Here is a 22,447-nt window from a genome sequence, read left to right as displayed (position 1 = left end):
TCACTACTCTGGACGGCTCTGACCTAGAATATGTGGACAACTACAAATACCTAGGTGTCTGGTTAGACTGTAAACTCTCCTTCCAGACTCACATCAAACATCTCCAATCCAAAGTTAAATCTAGAATTGGCTTCCTATTCCGCAACAAAGCATCCTTCACTCATGCTGCCAAACATACCCTTGTAAAACTGACCATCCTACCAATCCTCGACTTCGGTGATGTCATTTACAAAATAGCCTCCAAAACCCTACTCAATAAATTGGATGCAGTCTATCACAGTGCCATCCGTTTTGTCACCAAAGCCCCATATACTACCCACCACTGCGACCTGTACACTCTCGTTGGCTGGCCCTCGCTTCATACTCGTCGCCAAACCCACTGGTTCCAGGTCATCTACAAGACCCTGCTAGGTAAAGTCCCCCCTTATCTCAGCTCGCTGGTCACCATAGCAACACCTACCTGTAGCACGCGCTCCAGCAGGTTTATCTCTCTGGTCACCCCCAAAACCAATTCTTCCTTTGGCCGCCTCTCCTTCCAGTTCTCTGCTGCCAATGACTGGAACGAACTACAAAAATCTCTGAAACTGGAAACACTTATCTCCCTCACTAGCTTTAAGCACCAGCTGTCAGAGCAGCTCATAGATTACTGCACCTGTACATAGCCCATCTATAATTTAGCCCAAAAAACTACCTCTTTACCTACTGTATTTATTTATTTATTTTGCTCCTTTGCACCCCATTATTTCTGTCTCTACTTTGCGCTTTCTTCCACTGCAAACCAACCATTCCAGTGTTTTTAGTTTTTATTTTACTTGCTGTGTTGTATTTACTTCGCCACCATGGCCTTTTTATATTTTTATTTATTTATACATATATTTGTTTGCCTTCACCTCCCTTATCTCACCTCACTTGCTCACATTGTATATAGACTTATTTTTTTTTCACTGTATCATTGACTATATGTTTGTTTTACTCCATGTGTAACTATGTGTTGTTGTATGTGTCGAACTGCTTTGCTTTATCTTGGCCAGGTCGCAATTGTAAATGAGAACGTGTTCTCAATTTGCCTACCTGGTTAAATAAAGGTTAAATAAATAAATAAAATAAATAAATAAAATAAAATCATCCTTGAGATGTTTCTACAACTTGATTGGAGTCCAGCTGTGGTAAATTCAATTGATTGGACATGATTTGGAAAGGCACGCACCTGTCTATATAAGGTCCCACAGTTGACAGTGCATGTCAGAGCAAAAACCAAGCCATGAGGTCGAAGGAATTGACCGCAGAGCTCTGAGACAGGATTGTGTCGAGGCACAGATCTGGGGAAGTGTACCAAACATTACTGCAGCATTGAAGGTCCCCAAGAACACAGAGGCGTCCACCATTTTTGAATGGAAGAAGTTTTGAACCACCAAGAGCTGGCCGCCCGGCCAAAGCAATTGTGGGGGAGAGGGGCCTTGGTCAGGGAGGTGACCAAGAACCCGATGGTCACTCTGACAGAGCTCCACAGGTCCTCTGTGAAGATGGCAGAACCTTCCAGAAGAACAACCATCTCTACAGCACTCCACCAATCAGGCCTTTATGGTAGACTGGCCAGACGGAAGCCACTCCTCAGTAAAAGGCACAAGACAGCCAAAAGACAGCTTTTTGCCAAAAGCCACCTAAAGGACTCTCAGATCATGAGAAACAAGATTATTTGGTCTGATGAATCCAAGATTGAACTCTTTAGCCTGAATGCCAAGCGTCACGTCTTGAGGAAACCAGGCACCATCCCAACGGTGAAGAGTGGTGGTGGCAGAATGCTGTGGGGCTGTTTTTCAGCGGCAGAGACTGGGAGACTAGTCAGGTTCGAGGGAAATATGAACGGAGCAAAGTACAGAGAGATCCTTAATGAAAACCTGCTCCAGAGCGCTCAGGACCTCAGACTGTGGTGAAGGTTTACCTTCCAACAGGACAACGACCCTAAGCACTCAGCCAAGACATCGTGGATGTGGCTTCGGGACAATTCTCTCAATGTCCTTGAGTGGCCCAGCCAGAGCCCGGACTTGAACCCGATCGAACATCTCTGGAGAGACCTGAAAATAGCTGTGCTGCGACGCTCCCCATTAATCCGACAGAGCTTGAATGGATCTGCAGAAAAGAATGGGAGAAACTCCCCGAATATAGGTGTGCCAAGCTTGTAGCGTCATACCTAAGAAGACTTGAGGCTGTAATCACTGCCAACGGTGCTTCAACAAAGTACTAAGTAAAAGTATTGAATACTTAAGTAAATGTAATATTTCAGAGTTTTATTTGTTTTATAAATTTCTCAAAAACTGTTTTTGGTTTGTCATTATAGGGTATTGTATGTAGATTGATGAGGAAAAAATAACAATTTAATCAATTTTGGAATAAGGCTGTAAAGTAACAAAATGGGGAAAAAGTCAAGGGGTTTGAATACTTTTCGAAGAGTCATATGCAGTATGTTACTATACAGCCACTGCATTCCAATTGAGGCACTTATCAGTGACCAAATCTGCCATTTTCAAGACATATACGGGATGACAGGGATGTGAGTGCAAAGAGCTACAGGGCTGGAGTTATTACAATGGCTCGTTCATTCATATCAACTGGACAATAGTACTATTGTCAACCCTATTAAACCTTCCACTACCTCTTAGAGATGTGCTTAGCTGCAGTATACAGTATCTGCAATTGCACACAGAGCTGTCCATTTTGAGAGCTAAGGTAGTGCTCAGGTGCTTCCACCCCTGTTCAGACTGACAGACAGACAGACAGCTGTCTGGTTCTTAATGGCAAGGCAGCAAGTCAGCCTGAGTGAGAGCTCTACTCTGTCTGCTTCTTATTTGGAACATGTCAGGCAGGCTATGTTCTCCTCTCTCTTCTCCCTACAGACATGACTACCTCTGTATTCATTCATTTTCCTGCCCTCTCTCCCTACCTCTTCTCTCCTGACTTCTCAGCTTTTTTCTCTGGTTTGAAAATAGTTTACTGCCCTTCTCAGTAAAATGGAATTAGCTCTCATCTTTACTTGGAATTGTTTATTTAATTTTTGACTGAATCAAAAAGTGAATTCCCCTGTACCCAAGATAAGTTTGTTGTCTTATTGGAAATGTTTTGTTGTTTTAGGCCTGTTCTATGTCCTGGTATATTGCAGTCCCTGAAAATACGCATGCAGGCACTCAGAGTCAAACACACACACACACACACACACACACACACACACACACACACACACACACACACACACACACACACACACACACACACACACACACACACACACACACACACACACACAAAAATCATCAAATGTATTTATATAGCCCTTTGTACATCAACTGATATCTCAAAGTTCTGTACAGAAACCCAGTTTAAAACCCCAAACAGCAAGCAATGCAGGTGTAGAAGCACGATGGCTAGGAAAAACTCCCTAGAAAGGCCAAAACCTAGGAAGAAACCTAGAGAGGCACCAGGCTATGAGGGCTGGCCAGTCCTCTTCTGGCTGTGCCGGGTGGAGATTATAACAGAACATGGCCAAGATGTTCAAATGTTCATAAATGACCAGCATGGTCAAATAATAATAATCACAGTAGTTGTCGAGGGTGCAACACCTCAGGAGTAAATTTCAGTTGGCTTTACATAGCCGATCATTAAGAGTATCTCTACCGCTCCTGCGGTCTCTAGAGAGTTGAAAACAGCAGGTCTGGGACAGGTAGCACGTCCAGTGAACAGGTCAGGGTTCCATAGCCACAGGCAGAACAGTTGAAACTGGAGCAGCAGCATGACCAGGTGGATTGGGGACAGCAATGAGTCATCAGGCCAGGTAGTCTTGAGGCATGGTACCAGGGCTCAGGTCCTCTGGGAGGAGAGGGAGAGAGAATTAGACGGAGCATACTTAAATTCACACAGGACACCGAATAAGACAGGAGAAATACTCCAGACATAACAGACTGATCCTAGCCCCCGACACATAAACTAATGCTGGAGGCTGAGACAGGAAGGGTCGGGAGACACTGTGAGGGAGGGGTCGGGAGACACTGCCGGTTCGACGATACCCCCAGACAGGGCCAACCAGGCAGGATATAATCCCACCCACTTTGCCAAAGCACAGCCCCCACACCACTAGAGGGATATCTTCAACCACCAACTTACTATCCTGAGACAAGTCTGAGTATAGCCCACAAAGATCTCCCCCACGGCACGAACCCAAGGGGGGCGCCAAACCCGGACAGGAAGATCACGTCAGTAACTCAACCCGCTCAAGTGACACACCCCTCCTAGGGACGGGATGGAAGAGCACCAGTAAGCCAGTGACTCAGCCCCTGTAATAGGGTTAGAGGCAGAGAATCCAGGTGGAGAGAGGGGAACCGGCCAGGCAGAGACAGCAAGGGCTGTTCGTTGCTCCAGTGCCTTTCCGTTCACCTTCACACCCCTGGGCCAGACTACACTCTATCATAGGACCTACTGAAGAGATGAGTCTTCAATAAAGACTTAAAGGTTGAGGCCGAGTCTGCATCTCTCACATGGATAGGCAGACCATTCAATAAAAATGGAGCTCTATAGGAGAAAGCCCTGCCTCCAGCAGTTTGCTTAGAAATTCTAGGGACAATAAGGAGGCCTGCGTCTTGTGACCGTAGTGTACGTGTAGGTATGCACAGCAGGACCATATCAGAGAGATAGGTAGGAGCAAGCCCATGTAATGTTTGTAGGTTAGCAGTAAAATCTTTGAATCAGCCCTAGCCTTTACAGGAAGCCAGTGTAGAGGCTAGCACTGGAGTAATATGATCACATTTCAAGATTCTAGTAGCCGTGTTTAGCACTAACTGAAGTTTATTTAGTGCTTTATCCGGGTAACTGGAAAGTAGAGCATTGTAGTAGTCTAACCTAGAAGTGACAAAAGCATGGATTAACTTTTCTGCATAGTTTTTGGACAGAAAGTTTCAGATTTTTGCAATGTTACGAAGATGAGCAAAAACTGTCCTTGAAATAGTCTTGATATGTTTGTCAAAAGAGAGACGCTGAGGTCCTTCACCGTTTTATTTGAGGCGACTGTACAACCATCAAGATTAATTGTCAGATCCAACAGAAGATGTATTTGTTTCTTGGGACCTAGAAAAAGTAAAAAAATTGCCACCATCCACTTCCTTATGTTTGAAACACAGGCTTCCAGGGATGGCAATTTTGGGGCTTCACCATGTTTCATCGAAATGTACAACTGTGTATCGTCTGCATAGCAGTGAAAGTTACCAAGAGGTACAATATATAGTGAAAACAACAGTGGTCCTAAAACGGAACCTTGAGGAACACCGAAAGTTACAGTTGATTTGTCAGAGGACAAACCATCCACAGAGACAAACTGACATCTTTCCGACAGATAAGATCTAAACCAGGCCAGAACTTGTCCGTGTAGACCAATTTGGGTTTCCAATCTCTCCAAAAGAATGTCATGATTGATGGTGTCAAAAGCAGCACTCAGGTTTAGGAGCACGAGGACAGACTGAAGTGTTTCGCATACATTGTTTGTCTTCAGGAAGGCAGTGAATTAAAAACATTTTTTGGAGAGGAATGGGAGATTCGATATAGGCCGATAGTTTTAATGTTTTCTGGGTCAAGGTTTGGCTTTCTCAAGAGAGGCTTTATTACTGCCACTTTTAGTAAGTTTGGTACACATCCGGTGGATAGGGAGACATTTATTATGTTCAACATAGGAGGGCCAAGCACAGGAAGCAGTTCTTTCAGTAGTTTAGTTGGAATAGGGTCCAGTATGCAGCTTTAAGGTTTAGAGGCCATTACTATTTTCATGAATGTGTCAAGAGATATAGGATTAAAAAACTTGAATATCTCCCGTGATACTAGGTCCTGGCAGTGTTGTGCAGACTCAGGACAGCTGAGCTTTGGAGAAATATGCAGATTTAAAAGAGGAGTCTGTAATTTGCTTTCTAATGATCATGATCTTTTCGTCAAAGAAGTTCATGAATTTATCACTGCTGAAGTGAAAGCCATCCTCTCTTGGGGAATGCTTTTAAGTTAGCTTTGCGACAGCATCAAAAATACATTTTGATTGTTCTGGAAAAATAGGATGATTAAGCAGCAGTGAGGGCTCATCGATATTGCACGGTACTGTCTTTCCAAGCTAGTTGGAAGACTTACAGTTTGGTGGAGCACCATTTCCGTTCCAATTTTCTGGAAGCTTCCTTCAGGGCTCAGGTATTTTCTGTATACCAGGGAGCTAATTTCTTATGACAAATGTTTTTTTGTTTTTAGGGGTCAGACTGCATCTAGGGTATTATGCAAGGTTAAATCTAGTTCCTCAGTCAGGTGGTTAACCAATTTTTGTACTCCAACGTCCTTGGGTAGGTGGAGGGAGTCTGGAAGGGCATCTAGGAATCTTTGGGTTGTCCGGGAATTTATAGCACGGCTTTTGGTGATCCTTGGTTGGGGTCTAAGCAGATTATTTGTTGTGATTGCAAGCGTAATAAATCGGTGGTCCGATAGTCCAGGATTATATGGAAAAACATTAAGATCCATAATATTTATTCCACAGGACAAAACTAGGTCCAGAGTATGACTGTGGGAGTCAGTAGGTCCGGAGACATGTTGGACAAATCCCACTCGATGATGGCTCCAAAAGCCTTTTGGAGTGGGTCTGTGGACCCTTCCATGTGAATATTAAAGTCACCAAAAATTTGAATATTATCTGCCACGACTACAAGGTCCGATAGGAATTCAGGGAACTCAGTGAGGAACGCTGTATATGGCTCAGGAGGCCTGTAAACAGTAGCTATAAAAAGTGATTGAGTAGGCTGCATAGATTTCATTACTATAGAAGCTCAAAAGATGAAAACGCAGTCATTTTTTGCGGAAATATTTAAATTTGCTATCGTAAATGTTTGCAACACTTCCACCTTTGCGGGATGCGCGGGGGATATGGTCACTAGTGTAACCAGGAGGAGAGGCCTCATTTAACACAGTAAATTCATTAGGCTTAAGCCATGTTTCCGTCAGGCCAATCACATCAAAATTATGATCAGTGATTAGTTAATTGACTGTAACTGCCTTGGAAGTGAGGGATCTAACATTAAGTAGCCCTATTTTGAGATGTGAGATATCACAATCTCTTTCAATAATGACAGGAATGGAGGAGGTCTTTATTCCAGTGAGATTGTTAAGGCGAACACTGCCATGTTTAGTTTTGTCCAAGCTAGATCAATGCACAGACACGGTCTCAATGGGGATAGCTGAGCTGACTACACTGACCGCGCTAGTGGCAGACCACTAAGCTGGTTGGCTAACAGCCTGCTGCCTGCACCCTATCTCATTGTGGAGCTAGGGGAGTTAGAGCCCTGTCTATGTTTGTAGATAAGATGAGAGCACCCCTCCAGCTAGGATGGAGTCCGTCACTCCACAGCAGGCCTGGCTTGGTCCTGTTTGTGGGTGAGTCCCAGAAAGAGGGCCAATTATCTTAAAATTCTATCTTTTGGGAGTTGCAGGAAACAGTTTTCAACCAGCGATTGAGTTGTGAGACTCTGCTGACGGGGCCAGAGACAATTACTCGATGCTGACATCTTTCTAGCTGATTTACACACTGAAGCTATGTTGATCTTGGTGACCTCTGACTGTTTCATACTGAAATGTGTAATTCAGCAAAGGGTCCACCAAATGTCTCCTATTTGTCTGCGTCTTCAGTCCAGAGTGCATTGCATGGTGCTGTTGCATGGCCGTTGCGAATGTCAGACTCCACTCTGCGAGGCACATCAATCTGCAGGTTCAACATGGTGAGATTGTAGACTTCTTAAATTGATAGTACAGTTTGTTTCGGCGATTTTACAGCTAACTAGCTACTTCACGTGCTGATATTGACTTTGGTATTAATATTTCCAGGTTGCAAAAATTCTGATAGTGTCACGCCCTGACCTTAGAGAGCCTTTTTATTCTCTATTTGGTTAGGTCAGGGTGTGACTTGGGTGGGCAAATCTATGTGTTCTATTTCTTTGTTGGCCGGGTATGGTTCCCAATCAGACGCAGCTGTCTATCGTTGTCTCTGATTGGGGATCATACTTAGGCAGCCTGTTTTCCACCTGAGTTTGTGGGATCTTGTTTTTGCACAGTTACTGTTTAGCCTGCAGAACGTTACGTTCGTATATCTTTTGTTGTTTTTTTGTTGTTCATAGAAAGAAAGAAAGAAAGAAAGAAAGAAAGAAAGAAAGAAAGAAAGAAAAAGAAAGAAAGAAAGAAAGAAAGAAAGAAAGAAAGAAAGAAAGAAAGAAAGAAAGAAAGAAAGAAAGAAAGAAAGAAAGATGTACGCTTACCACGCTGCGCCTTGGTCTCATTCCAACGACGGACGTAACAGATAAACTGAAATTAGACAACCTGTGACAAAACAAGCAAGTATAGTGTAGAGAATCATTGTGCCATCTAAACCGCTGTGAAATATATTTTCCATAGCCAAAAATATTGTGTTTTCAGTTGTTTTTGAAGCTGGTGTACAAAACCAAAAGTAAAAGTAAAATGCAAAAACTAAACTTTAAAATGGGATGCATAGAAATAGTGCACATAGAACAAATCTACCTCTTCTTAGACTTGATTTCAATGAGAATGACAGATTTATAACTCATATTTCTTTGTGAATTTTATCGGGTTGCCCAAAAAGTTATACTGTATATTGCAGCTTTAACACGGTAAATTATAGGAATTAGTGGTTTTGGGTGGATTTTTACTTTAATGTGGCAGCAGGCCTGACTCTGAGCAGGAAACCCAGACGTGACAGGGCTTCTCAGGTTCTCTCAGGCTCTGCTCTCCCATTTCAGTCTTGGCAGGCCAGGCGTGCTCTGGAGTCTCTCAGGCTCAGAAAAGCCAGAGTCTCACTATTGCAGTGGAGCTGGATCCCATCAGATCTTCACTAAGATGCTGCACTTCAGCATAGTTTATGCTGACTTATCAATCAATGCTCCTGTCGAGGTTTACAATTTGTATGCCAATTTACAGCTACATATCTATTGTGCTCTGGACTCATGTGGTGAAAATGCCAGAGTTGTGGACCACTGATCCAAATGTCTTGACACTGTATCATTTTTTCAGACAGCTAAGCTGGTGACAGAGTGATATCATTGTGATTGTTAGGTGAAGTTGATCCTTCAAATGTTAGTTTGAGATTTTCTAGCCCAAATGGCAATGTGCTTTGTTGTTGAAGACAGAGTTTGATTTCAGATTGGGGAGTTTGGATGTCTTTCACAGTGAAGCCAGAAATAATTAGTCTGCAAAACCCCAGTCTTGCACCATTGTTTAATAAAAGATAACTGTACTTAGTTTATTCGTTTTACAAGTGGTTGCAATAACAGATAGCCATCCCTGACACGTGGAAGAATGGGAATTATTGCTTTCAACACTTCTGTCTTCTGAACATTCTTTCCTCCGGCCCAGGGTAGAATCTTTTCTGTTAGCTCCTTTAATCCCTAGCATGACTTTAATCAGCTGTTAGAGTTCTAGATTTCCTGAGATGAGGTGAGCAACTGCCTTTCTGAGGTGAGGATGTTGTGTGTTTAGCCCTGCAGCAAGGCAGATTACGTTTGACTTCACAGTGGCTCAGAGAGTTGGCTAATCGAGGTCTATCCGCTGGTGTCGATTTATGCTGCGTCCAGACCTTTCTTTGGTAATTAAACCTCGGGAGGATGTGACAGCTCCTTATGTAAAATTTCCCAGGAGGCTGTGGCTAAACGGCCGCATCAGCGGCCATGCTCTAGCTCTGCGGTCAGGGGGGGAGAGAGAGGAGCAGTTCACATTCACACCCCTTGTCTTCACATTCACGAAGACTTGGCTTGGGGGGGGGGGGAGCACTTGGCTTGGGTTGTCACGCCACATTTAGGCTGTCTGCATTTATTTTTTTATTTTGCTGTTTATAGCCTCATATTGATCAACTAATTTCCCTTTCAGTCTCATGTCAGGTCTACTTGTCAATGCTGTCCTCTCTTCTGGCTGATCTTCAAAGTGGTTGAGATATTGATTATTGTGTATTTCCCTTTCTCAAAGTTATTCTCAAAGTGTTATTTAAAGCTGCAATAGGTAACTTTTTGGGCGACCCAACCAAATTCACATAGAAATGTGAGTTATAGATCTGTCATTCTCATTGAAAGCAAGTCTATAAAGTGGTAGATATGTTCTATGTGTGCTATTTCTATGCTTCCCATTCTTAAGCTTAGTTTTTTTGCGTATTTTACTTTTGGATTGGTACACCAGCTTCAAACAGCTGAAAATACAATATTTTAGGTTATGGAAAATATATTCCACAGCGGTTTAGATGGTACAATGATTCTCTACACTATATTTGCTTGTTTTATCACATCAACTGAAATTAGGCGAACTATTCAAATTTTTTCAACCAGGAAATGGTGATTTTTCTCCATAGTGCACCTTTAAAAGTTAGTTTTTCATGTTAGAAGATTGTGATTGTAGAGTTCAACCCCCCCCTTCTCATCTCTCTCTCTCTCAGGCAGGAATGATCCGTACGGGGAAGGAGGAGTTCTTCATCGAGCCCCTGGTGCGTGGAGGGGGTCTGACGGTAGAGGAGGAGGAGAGCGGAGACGGACGACATCACATTGTTTATCGCTCCTCTGCCATTAAGAGGCCCCCTGTCAATCAAACAGCAGACTCTCACCCCCGAGGTAAAAGGAACTTCCGATACACCTTTACAGACTCCATATGATTTTCCTGACTGTCAGGAGACATGATCAAAATCCTTCATAGGTCATCGTCATTTGTGACTTTCGAGTGCTGAATGCAGATAAGCCTCGTGGGATTTCTGGGTTTAATGTATGAGCTACTCTGTCAGATTATTGTCCTTCATTTTGAAATGTGAAACAGTTATGAAAGACTTCCATTTGTATCCCTTTTGGGAGATACCGTATGTTGAAAATGGCAGTAAACGTTGCTTTATTGTGCAGAGAGAAAACAAATGTATCCCTCTCCATGTTCTCCCGGTCCAGCCTGATGAACATTATGGATGCTATCCCGAGAAAGCACCTTATTACACATTTGTTTATTCAGATTTGTTTTGTGTTTCCTGATTCTATAAATCTAATCTTTAGTTCACTGTATACATAACCTGTCATGACTCCACATGTAAATACGCAAACGCGTGCACTCTCTGGCATGCCTCTACTAAGCAAATCTTACTGGAGGATAGTTCAACCCCCTTGTTTGACAAAGCAAAGGCTACTAAACTCGATTGAACCAAATGTGCTACTTTTTAATCTTCTCTCTGCCGTGTACAGCCATTCGACTTTGCAAAATTGTGATAAAGCATTCTCACTGGATGGGAAAAGTACAGTATGGTGCAATGCCCCCCCCCCCCCCCCCCCCATGTCTCCCATTTGACCCTGTCCATTCCTAAAGTTTGCCAGAACGTATTCCTGACAAAGCAGGAATATACACTGAGTGGGTGGATCAAGACAAGTAATAAAGTTATAAAAGGGATTCACATGTCACTTCAGTTCCAACAACGGAGCTCAGCCTGAAGATATTGGGAGGCTAGACTTGCTTCTCAGTCACTTCAAATTTGTAGTTTCTTTGTCTGAGTAGTTCTACTGTCTACTCTAAAAGACGATACAAAAGGCAGATGTATTCCGGTTGAATTGTTCTATACAAATTCTCATAACACAAATGCACACATTCTCTCACAATTTATATAAACGTAAAGAACACAGATACACACACGTACAGCACAGACAAAATTGTATGAACTTCTAAAGGGGGAACTGGTGGAGATACAGGAGAACACCCTCATGATGGACTTTGGCGACATCAGCTGGAATGTGTGGATCGGATTAAAAGCTCAGATGTAGTCGCACAAATCCATCAGAGGCGGTTCGGTCGCAGCCAACTCCTACGTGGCAGGGCTGATGGGATATTAGCCTACAGTAAACTTAACTCCTCCAGGAGAGCATGGTTGACCTAGAGCAGACTCTAGATGGACCTTGTTCAAGAGAATGATAAGGACATTGAGTAAAATAAACATTAAGGGCACTATTCAATCAGATCAGCTTTAGCCGACATCTGCATATCGGTTATTTTGGCAGTGTCAGAAGTGGAACTGTGTTAGAACTGTCAAATGATTATACCTAAAGCGAACATTGCCGTTGGCTGCACGGGGTCACATTAACAGAAATCCTTGTTTACAAGTTGGAACAGTGGAATATGAGATGGAATCTACACCTCCATTAGGATGATAGAAACCCTCATTATTTAGTTGAATGCTTTTTTTAATTTGAGCATAATTATTTCTATATAGCCTGCACTTTCTCGTTCAGAACTTCTAACACAAGAGGGGCGGGCTTCGTGACAATGATCGCAAGAACAGCTGCTCAAAGAAATTAGCCAAGACCTCAGAAAAAAATGTGTAGACCTCCACAAGTCTGGTTCATCCTTGGGAGCAATTTCGAAATGACTGAAGGTACCACGTTCATCTGTACAAACAATAGTACGCAAGTATAAACACCGTGGGACCACACAGCCGTCATACCGCTCAGGAAGGAGACCCGTTCTGTCTCCTAGAGATTAACGTACTTTGGTTCGAAAAGGGCAAATCAATCCCAGAACAACGTCAAAGGACCTTGTGAAAATGCTGGAGGAAACAGGTACAAAAGTATCTATAGCCAGAGTAAAATTAGTCCTATATCGACATAACCTGGAAGAAGCCACTGCTCCACACCCACCATAAAAAAGCCAGACATAATGTTATGTTTGGAGGAAAAAGGGGGAGGCTTGCAAGCCAAAGAACACCATCCCAACTGTGAAGCACGGGGGTGGTAGCATCATGTTGTGGGGGTGCTTTGCTGCAAGAGGGACTGGTGCACTTCACAAAATAGATGGCTTCATGAGGATGGGAAATTATGTGGATATATTGAAGCAACATATCAAGACATCCATCAGGAAGTTAAAGCTTGGTCGCAAATGGGTCTTCCAAATGGACAATGACCCCAAGCATACTTCCAAAGTTTTGGCAAAATGGCTTAAGGACAACAGAGTCAAGGTATTGGAGTGGCCATCACAAAGCCCTGACCTCAATCCCTTAGAAAATGTGTAGCCAGAACTGAAAAAGCATGTGCGAGGAAGGAGGCCTACAAACCTGACTCGGTTACACCAGCTCTGTCAGGAGGAATAAGCCAAAATTCACCCAACTTATTGTGGGAAGCTTGTGGAAGGCTACCTGAAACGTTTGACCCAAGTTAACCAATTTAAAGGCAATGCTACCAAATACTAATTGAGCGTATGTAAACTTCTGACCCACTGGGAATGTGATGAAAGAAATAAAAGCTGAAATAAATCCTTCTCTCTACTATTATTCTGACATTTCACATTCTTTAAAATAATGTAACTGTAACCTAACTGACCTAAAACAGGGAATTTTTACTAGGATTAAATGTCAAGAATTGTGAAAAACTGAGTTTTTAAATGTATTTGGCCAAGGTATATATAAACTTCTGACTTCAACTGTATCTGATGCAAGACAATGACTTGAGTTAGCTCCTTCATGGCAAGAGTAGGTGAACTATTTCTGAGGATTTGGTAATGTTATCCTGTAATAGCCATGCAGCAGGGAGTGATTTTGAATGGGTCAAAGAAGTGCTGCTGTATATCCTGGTCACCCTTAATACCCTGTTACCCTATAAACACATAGTCATGCCTAATACTAGAGGTGGCTGAAACCGTGCATTACTTCTACGTACTGTGTGTGTAGCTAAGAGTGCACGTGTGTACTTGTGTCTGTGTGTATGTGCATGCTTGCCTGGTTTGGCCTGCATGTGTATGTGTGTGTCTGTGTGTCTGTGTTTCACCACCGCACATGTTTTTCATTGAAAGTCATCCCCTAAAATAAAAAATATTCCGTTTGTTTTTTGACAAATGTTGGACGGTGAACATGTTTTTTACAGGCGATTTTGTAGACGCTACAAATGTCCCTGGTTCTCTCTGTCTGTACAAAGTGCTCTACGTCTTGTTTAGTCGTTTGGGTTTTGTATACTTCGTCACATAACAGATTTCCTTTATTTGACTGCAGCATCCATTTTGTTTTATTTGGCTGTCATGTCAGTGTTCCAATCTCATCTGAGTGGAGGCGTTATCCCCTGAATGTGGAGCTAGGCTGGGTCTGATGCGGCGGATCAGTTGAGTGATAGAGGGGGGACCTTGGGTAACCCAGGGAAGGTTTAGGATTCTAAACACATCTGGATGGGATTTGGCTGCAGGCAGCAATGGAAGGGGGAAGGAAAGTGTGACCTCAGACGGATGCTGTGTTTTAAGATCCGCTCAGAGAGAAAACAACATCAAGAACATCAAGAATCACTTCATCTTGCGAAGACATGTGATCTTGCATGGTGCTTGCAACGCCAGGGTTGTGGGTTCAATTCCCACGGGGGGACCAGGATGAATATGTATGAACTTTCCAATTTGTAAGTCGCTCTGGATAAGAGCGTCTGCTAAATGACTTAAATGTAATGTAAATCTTGATACGCTTTTCCCTTGCACCCGAATCCTTTCTCTTCACATTCAGATTGAACGCAGCTGAGCCAGCATACCTCATGAGACCACCCTCATCCAGGGTGACTTTTGTGGTGGGTGTACTATTTAGGTTTTGCATTGTCACTGAAATGTTCCCAGAGGCCCCTAAGGCTAAGTACCTGCCTCAAGGGCACAACCTCACTGTCCCACCTGGGGTTACAGCTAACAGCATTAGAACTGCACCAGGCACCATGCTATTTATACTTGAAGTATAGACTCTTGTTCCGTATGGCTCAGTTGGTAGAGCATGGCACTTGCAATGCTAGGGTTGTGGGTACAATTCCCACAAGGGACCAGTACGAACAAATCTACAAATGTATGCACTGCACTTACTGCTGTAAATCGCTCAGGATAAGAGTGTCTGCTAAATGACTAAAACGGTAAATGTAAGTAGCCTAAACACTCCAATAAAAAACACCTGTGGTTGATTGCTTTCTATTCAACCATTTTATCATTTGAAAGCGCTATCATGTCTCAATTCACACTTTCTCATCAGTGTGTAATATGAGGGGTCCTTGAGGATTGCTACTGGGAAGCCCAGTATTAAAGCTCACCAGCATCGACACACAGTATCTATCAACACTAATGAGGAATCAATGTCCACAGTCAGTATAGAAACCCAAAGCACGTGACCCACCCGCCTCTGTATCAATCTATTTATAGTCATTGGCAGAGAACATTGTTGTTCTTCGAAGGCTTTACCCTTGAAATATGATGACTTTGTTTTTTAGCTCAGGATGCCTGTGTTGGAACGTGCTGAGTTATGTTTTGATGGGCTGGAATGGAAACGGGGTGTGAGCTGACGGTAACCTGAGCAATGGGTGTTTTGTCCCCTGTTCCCATGCTTCACTTCCCAAGCTGCTTGGATTGCCAGGTTTGTTCCATCTATTCCAATGCTTCGATCAAGAGTTCACCTGCAAGAGAGTCCATGAAGACAGAACTCATACCATTGTTTTATGGTAGGAAAGCCTGGAAGTGCATACAAAGACACAATGCTTTAAGATGTATTCTTGTAATATTGAGGAGCAATGATATCATTTTAAAGAGAAATTAATTTTTTATCGTGGAATGTATTACCTTTTTCTTCACCCTTAATACAATCTTTCATAGTTTATAAATCTAGATACATTTTCTACATATGTTTTGCCAGAGATATGTAAAAAATGATTACAGTGATCTAATGCATCTCCTCCAGTTTCCCTATTAGAAGTTCTCCCATTTATTCATGAGATTTACTGCCTACAGCATATGACGTCTTGTACGGTGGCCAGGCAGCAGTAGGGCTGGTCCAGCTCTCTGTCCTCTAACCACCCTGTCTTTCTATGAATCAGCCATAAATCTGCTCCTGTAATGAACCTGAGGAGATTGTTTATTGAGAAGAACACATCATTAATTATCAAATAAATATGTTTAAAACTTGAAAGGGGAGCTTTCTAAAAAGAATACGACTGGCCCTTATGTGAACCCTTTCAGCTTGTTATTAGTCTGAGCTTTATATATGTCACTTCTGAGCCAATTGACTCTGTCATAATTCAAGATCACCCCTGTCATCATCCAGGCTCTATTTAAATATGCTGGATGTATACATGCTTTTTGCGTCATTGAAATTGTATTGGTAATTGCAGTACAGTAGAGCATCATTGTTTCCCCTATTGTTGCCACCGCTGTAAAAATGATGATGCCATTTTATATATATATATGTGACTCACCGTCTCGATTTGGTCTTATGTAGTTAAATTAGAAATTGTGTTTTTTACATTGGATAAAAGTAGAGACACAGAGCTAGAAAATGGTATATCATACACTACAGTTGAGGAACAATATGAAAGTATTTCTGCTTTGAAAGATGATAAACTTGTAACTACACTTTTGAGAAAATGGCCCTTGAATGTTTTAGTACACCTACTGGAAAGGGAAAGGGAGATACCTAGTCAGTTGTACAACTGAATGCCTTCAACTGAAATGTGTCTTCCGCATTTAACCCAACCCCTCTGAATCAGAGAGGTGCGGGGGGCTGCCTTAATCGACATCCACTTCGGACTGGAGAGCTCTTATTTGTCTACACCCATTTAGCATCGTTCATACCCTCTTAAGCCTAGACCCAGGATTCAAATGTGAGGCCATGTGCTAAACAGTGAGTATGGTAGTGAGTGTACTAAACAACCAAATATTGTACTTAACAACCAAAGATTTCAAGACTAAAGGCTGGTTTATGCTACGTCTATCGACACTTCTGTATACAGTTGTCGCAGTGACATCATGAACATTCTATAGTCGTTCACCATCAAACTTGTCGTAATGAAAAATAAGCTATAAACACAAAAATGACAGGATCCATGACATCAGCAGCCTGGTGGTCCACAATAGCATAACTGGTGTATTTTAAAACTAATAAACTCATCTGTTTAAAAATGTGTTTAGTAAATGTCAATCTAGCGAACCAGGCAACTAAAAGCAACTTTCTAAATAATGTTTTGGTTAGTTTCTAGCTTGTTGGCTAGCTAGCTAAAGTTAAGTTAGCTGGCTAGCCAGTTCAAATAATGACCATATCATATAGCTGACAACGTCTTAACTTTAGCTCATTTGTATTCATTAATACAGGAAAATAAACTCGCAACAAAATCGTTATTTACAAGTTAATGGCGAGCTAATTACAGAAAATATCTTACGGTTGTGAGTGTGACAAAATAAAAGCAGTGCATTCTACCAGAGAATTTTAGAACAGGGACACTGTCTTGTTGGCCTAACGTTACATCTTAATTTGACTTTGGTGCAGGTCATGTTGTTCTTCACATTACCGTCTCTGGTAAACACACGCTATATAAAATAAAATCAAAGTTTGTCACATGAACAGGATATAGAAGGTGTAAACGGTACAGTGAAATGATTACTTGCATAGTGTAGTCTTTTGTTTAGACATGAAGCTAGCTAGCTAAACAATGAACTATAAACCCAACTCCTAACGTTACTACCCTGCATAAATCTACAGGTAGCTAAAGCTAACCACCAACTAGGTTTAATGTTAGCTAACTAGCTAACATTAGGCTATAACTATCAATGAAAACAATAGTATTAATACAAAGATCATATTCGTAACATTAGATAGCGAAACAGCCTTTAACTTTAAATGAAAACAACTTTCTGACCGAATTAGAAACGTATAATAAGTGAAAATGTAGCTAGCTAGACTCTCTTGCTCGTATACATGGATGAACGCTTCTCCCTCTCTGCCACGGATGCCATGGTTGCCCTTAGTTTGAAGATGTATAAAACACCTGTCTTCGGAATACAACAGCCTTCTATGTTCTCTTTTCGACTCCCTCCACATTTGCAATCAAACACCTCAATTTTCTCTACTGCTATCTCCTTAGCTATCACTCTCTGCTTCCACCCGGCATTCCACTGATTTCAAAACTCGGTCCTCTTCGTGATATCTTAAAAAAAACAACTGCGATACAACGAATTACCGACACATACTTTATGTTATAGACAGAAGCGTAATACATGGCAGACCAATCCGAACTCATCTCTCGGCATGTCCAGCCCATCCATTATCTCAGCCAATCATGGCTAGCGGGAAGGTTCCTGGCTTTTTCTGTGGCTAAACCAACTAGGTTCACAATTTAACAATCTATTAATTTATACAGATGGCATGCAAATCAAATCAAATTTTATTTGTCACATACACATGGTTAGCAGATGTTAATGCGAGTGTAGCAAAATGCTTGTGCTTCTAGTTCCGACAATGCAGTAATAACCAACAAGTAATCTTACCTAACAATTTCACAACAACTACCTTATACACACAAGTGTAAAGGGATGAAGAATATGTACATAAAAATATATGAATGAGTGATGGTACAGAACGGCATAGGCAAGATGTAGTAGATGGTATAGAGTACAGTATATACATATGAGATGAGTAATGTAGGGTATGTAAACATATAACGTGGCATTGTTTAAAGTGGCTAGTGGTACATGTATTACATAAAGATGGCAAGATGCAGTAGATGGTATAGAGTACAGTATATACAGTGGGGAGAACAAGTATTTGATACACTGCCGATTTTGCCGATTTTCCTACTTACAAAGCATGTAGAGGTCTGTAATTTTTTATCATAGGTACACTTCAACTGTGAGAGACGGAATCTAAAACAAAAATCCCGAAAATCACATTGTATGATTTTTAAGTAATTAATTAGCATTTTATTGCATGACATAAGTATAAAAAAAAAAAAAAATACTGCATAGTTTCCTAGGAACGCGAAGCGAGGCGGCCATCTCTGTCGGCGCCGGAAGTAGATGCTTATTTATTAATAACAAGTTTGTTATTAAGGCACATGAAAATTCATATGTTCCAGAATGTTTACGTTCAAATGCCTCTCCTGTGAGGTAGTGACGCATGACATACGCCTAGTTTCCTATGCACTACCGTTCAAAAGTTTGGGGTCACTTAGAAATGTCCTTGTTTTGAAAGAAAAGCTACTTTTTTGTCCATTAAAATAACATCAAATTGATCAGAAATACAGTGTAGACATTGTTAATGTTGTAAATGACTATTGTAGCTGGAAAAAGCAGATTTTTTAATGGAATATCTACATAGGCGTACAGAGGTCCATTATCAGCAACCATCACCTCTTGTGTTCCAATTGACACATTGTGTTAGCTAATCCAAGTTTATAATTTAAAAGGCTAATTGATCATTAGAAAACCCTTTTGCAATTATGTTAGCACCGCTTAAAACTGTTGTTCTGATTAAATAAGCAATACAACTGGCCTTCTTTAGATTAGTTGAGTATCTGGAGCATCAGCATGTGTGGGTTCGATTACAGTCTCCAAATGGCCAGAAACAAAGGACTTTCTTCTGAAACTCATCAGTCTATTCTTGTTCTGAGAAATGAAGGCTATTCCATGCGAGAAATTGACAAGAAACTGAAGATCTCGTACAATGCTGGGATGTGCTTTTAAATAGATAGCAATTGATGCAATGACTGAAAGTCTATGAGAACAGCTAGCATGTTATTGTGCTAATGCTATTATGAAGATATACAGTGCATTCGGAAAGTATTCAGACCCTTTTTCCTTTTCCACATTTTGTTACGTTACAGCCTTATTATAACATTTATTAAATAAATAAAAAATCCTCATCATTCTACACACAATAGCCCATAATGACAAAGCGAAAACTCCTCAGTAAAAGGCACATGACAGCCCGCTTGGAGTTTGCCAAAAGGCATCTAAAGACTCTCAGACCATGAGAAACAAAACTCTCTGGTCTGATGAAACCAAGATTGAAATTTTCTCTGCAGATCCTCTCAATTTCTTGGATGGTTGGATGTGTAGCGTCGCTGCACAGCTATTTTCAGGTCACTAGAGAGATGTTGTATCGGGTTCAAGTCCGGGCTCTGGCTTGGCCACTCAAGGAAATTCAGAGACTTGTCCCGAAGCTACTCCTGTGTTGTCTTGGCTGTGTGCTTAGGGTCTTTGTCCTGTTGGAAGGTGAACCATCGCTTTTCATTTCACCAATGGATAGAGAGAAGTTATTCTCAGGAGCAAACCCAAGATTTTGCGATTGTCTTAACGAATCTCTCTCTTTCAAACCTGTTCGCTGGCAGGAGATGTGTGTGTAAACAGTCGAGAGGATTATACTTTTTAACAAGCTGTCAGATCAACCTATCGTACCACAAGACTTCGAAATGGCATAGAGAAGGTGCACTGTGCACTGTGAATCAGCACTGTGAATCAGCTCATGAGTTTAAATTAAAATTGAATTGGCCACACCCCACAGGATGTACAATTTGAGTTTGACTGACAGGAAGTAGAATTCTATTCAGTACAATTCCACTCAGTCATATGCTACATGCATTCACATGCTATCGTAATTATCTGACATTATCTGACAACTACAACCTTATCAATATGGAGAATGTAGCTAGTTTGACCATATAGTCAATGTTAAGCAAATTAGCTAACTTTATTAAGCTGGCTAAAATCTTATTGGGTGAAGAATTGTTTCTGACTTCAAAAGCACTTGAACACAATCATATTGGATTTATGACTTCCCACTTTCCAGTTTTCCATTTCCCGCGAGCATGTGAAGCCAGCAATAGAACATGAGAGTTTCATTGAATCTGACAGGTCACACTTTCAGGTATTTACATTTACATTTAAGTCATTTAGCAGACGCTCTTATCCAGAGCGACTTACAACAAAGGTATGAAAGAATACATCACTTTTCTCAGGTAACAATGTTCATATACTGTACTCTTTTAACCATAGTGCTTAGAATAGCCTATTATATTTCCACCAACCGTTTAATTTGTTTGGCTTCTTTTTGAAGGCCTCAGGGTCAAAGTGAGGGTTAAACTAATGCATTCTGGGAAATGTAGCATTTTCCCATACTGAAGAACATTTTTGTGATTAATGAAATATAATAACTTATAATAATTTTTGCATACAGGTTTTGTTTTCCATGATCATTCATTTTAAAATCAATTGTTTCAACAATATTTCCAATACAGGTATATGTAAACTCAGTAAAAAAAAAACGTCCTCTCACTGTCGACTGCGTTTATTTTGAACTGAACAAGTTCCACAGACATGTGACTAACAGAAATTGAATAATGTGTCCCTGAACAAAGGGGGGGTCAAAATCAAAAGTAACAGTCAGTATCTGGTGAGGCCACCAGCTGCATTAAGTACTGCAGTGCATCTCCTCCTCATGGACTGCACCAGATTTGCCCGTTCTTGCTGTGAGATGTTACCCGACTCTTCCACCAAGGCACCTGCAAGTTCCCGGACATTTCTGTGGGGAATGGCCTTAGCCCTCGCCCTCCGATCCAACAGGTCCCAGACGTGCTCAATGGGATTGAGATCCCGGATCTTCGCTGGCCATGGCAGAACACTGACATTCCTGTCTTGCAGGAAATCACACACAGAACGAGCAGTATGGCTGGTGGCATTGTCATGCTGGAGGGTCATGTCAGGATGAGCCTGCAGGAAGGGTACCACATGAGGGAGGAGGATGTCTTCCCTGTAACGCACAGCGTTGAGATTTCCTACAATGACAACAAGCTCAGTCCGTTGATTCTGTGACACACCGCCCCAGACCATGACGGACCCTCCACCTCACCATCGATCCCACTCCTGAGTACAGGCCTTGGTATAAAGCTGATTCCTTCGAGGATAAATGCGAATCCGACCATCACCCCTGGTGAGACAAAACCGCGACTCGTCAGTGAAGAGCACTCTTTTCCAGTCCTGTCTGGTCCAGCGACAGTGGGTTTGTGCCCATAGGCAACGATGTTGCCGGTGATGTCTGGTGAGGACCTGCCTTACAACAGGACTACAAGCCCTCAGTACAGCCTCTCGCAGCCTATTGCGGACAGTCTGAGCGCTGATGGAGGGATGTGTGTTCCTGGTGTAATTCTGGCAGTTGTTGTTGCCATCCTGTACCTGTCCCGCAGGTGTGATGTTCGGATGTACCGATCCTGTGCAGGTGTTGTTACACGTGGTCTGCCACTGCGAGGACGATCAGCTGTCCGTCCTGTCTCCCTGTAGCGCTGTCTTAGGCGTCTCACAGTACGGACATCTGCAGTCCTCATGCCTCCTTGCAGCATGCCTAAGGCACGTTCACGAAGATGAGCAGGGACCCTGGGCATCTTTTTTTTTGTGTTTTTCAGAGTCAGTAGAAAGGCCTCTGTAGTGTCCTAAGTATTCATAACTGTGACCTTAATTGCCTACCTGTGACCTTAATTGCCTACCTAAGCTGTTAGCGTCTTAACGACCGTTCCACAGGTGCATGTTCATTAATTGTTTATGGTTCATTGAACAAGCATGGGAAACAGTGTTTAAACCCTTTACAATGAAGATCTGTGAAGTTATTTGGATTTGT

The 22,447-nt window shown here is 42.0% G+C and overlaps 1 protein-coding gene across 2 annotated transcripts in view; it reads left to right on the top strand.

The window, feature by feature from the left end:
* LOC139538037 (A disintegrin and metalloproteinase with thrombospondin motifs 2-like) overlaps positions 1–22,447 on the top strand; it is a 55,351-nt gene that overhangs the window by 12,221 nt on the left and 20,683 nt on the right. The window contains exons 1-2 of one of the 2 annotated variants that reach the window (XM_071339950.1): positions 8,060–8,302; positions 10,490–10,661. In XM_071339950.1, the coding sequence (XP_071196051.1) occupies positions 10,496–10,661 (166 nt within the window). In that variant the 5' untranslated portion in view covers positions 8,060–8,302; positions 10,490–10,495. Of the gene's footprint in view, positions 1–8,059; positions 8,303–10,489; positions 10,662–22,447 lie in introns of those variants that run through there. The other variant, XM_071339949.1, reaches the window with a different exon arrangement.

Source organism: Salvelinus alpinus, chromosome 13 (assembly GCF_045679555.1).
Source record: "Salvelinus alpinus chromosome 13, SLU_Salpinus.1, whole genome shotgun sequence".
In the NCBI taxonomy this organism is placed as follows: Eukaryota; Metazoa; Chordata; class Actinopteri; order Salmoniformes; family Salmonidae; genus Salvelinus; species Salvelinus alpinus.
Note: the sequence above shows the minus strand (reverse complement) of the source record. Positions and strands in the feature narration are given on the sequence as shown.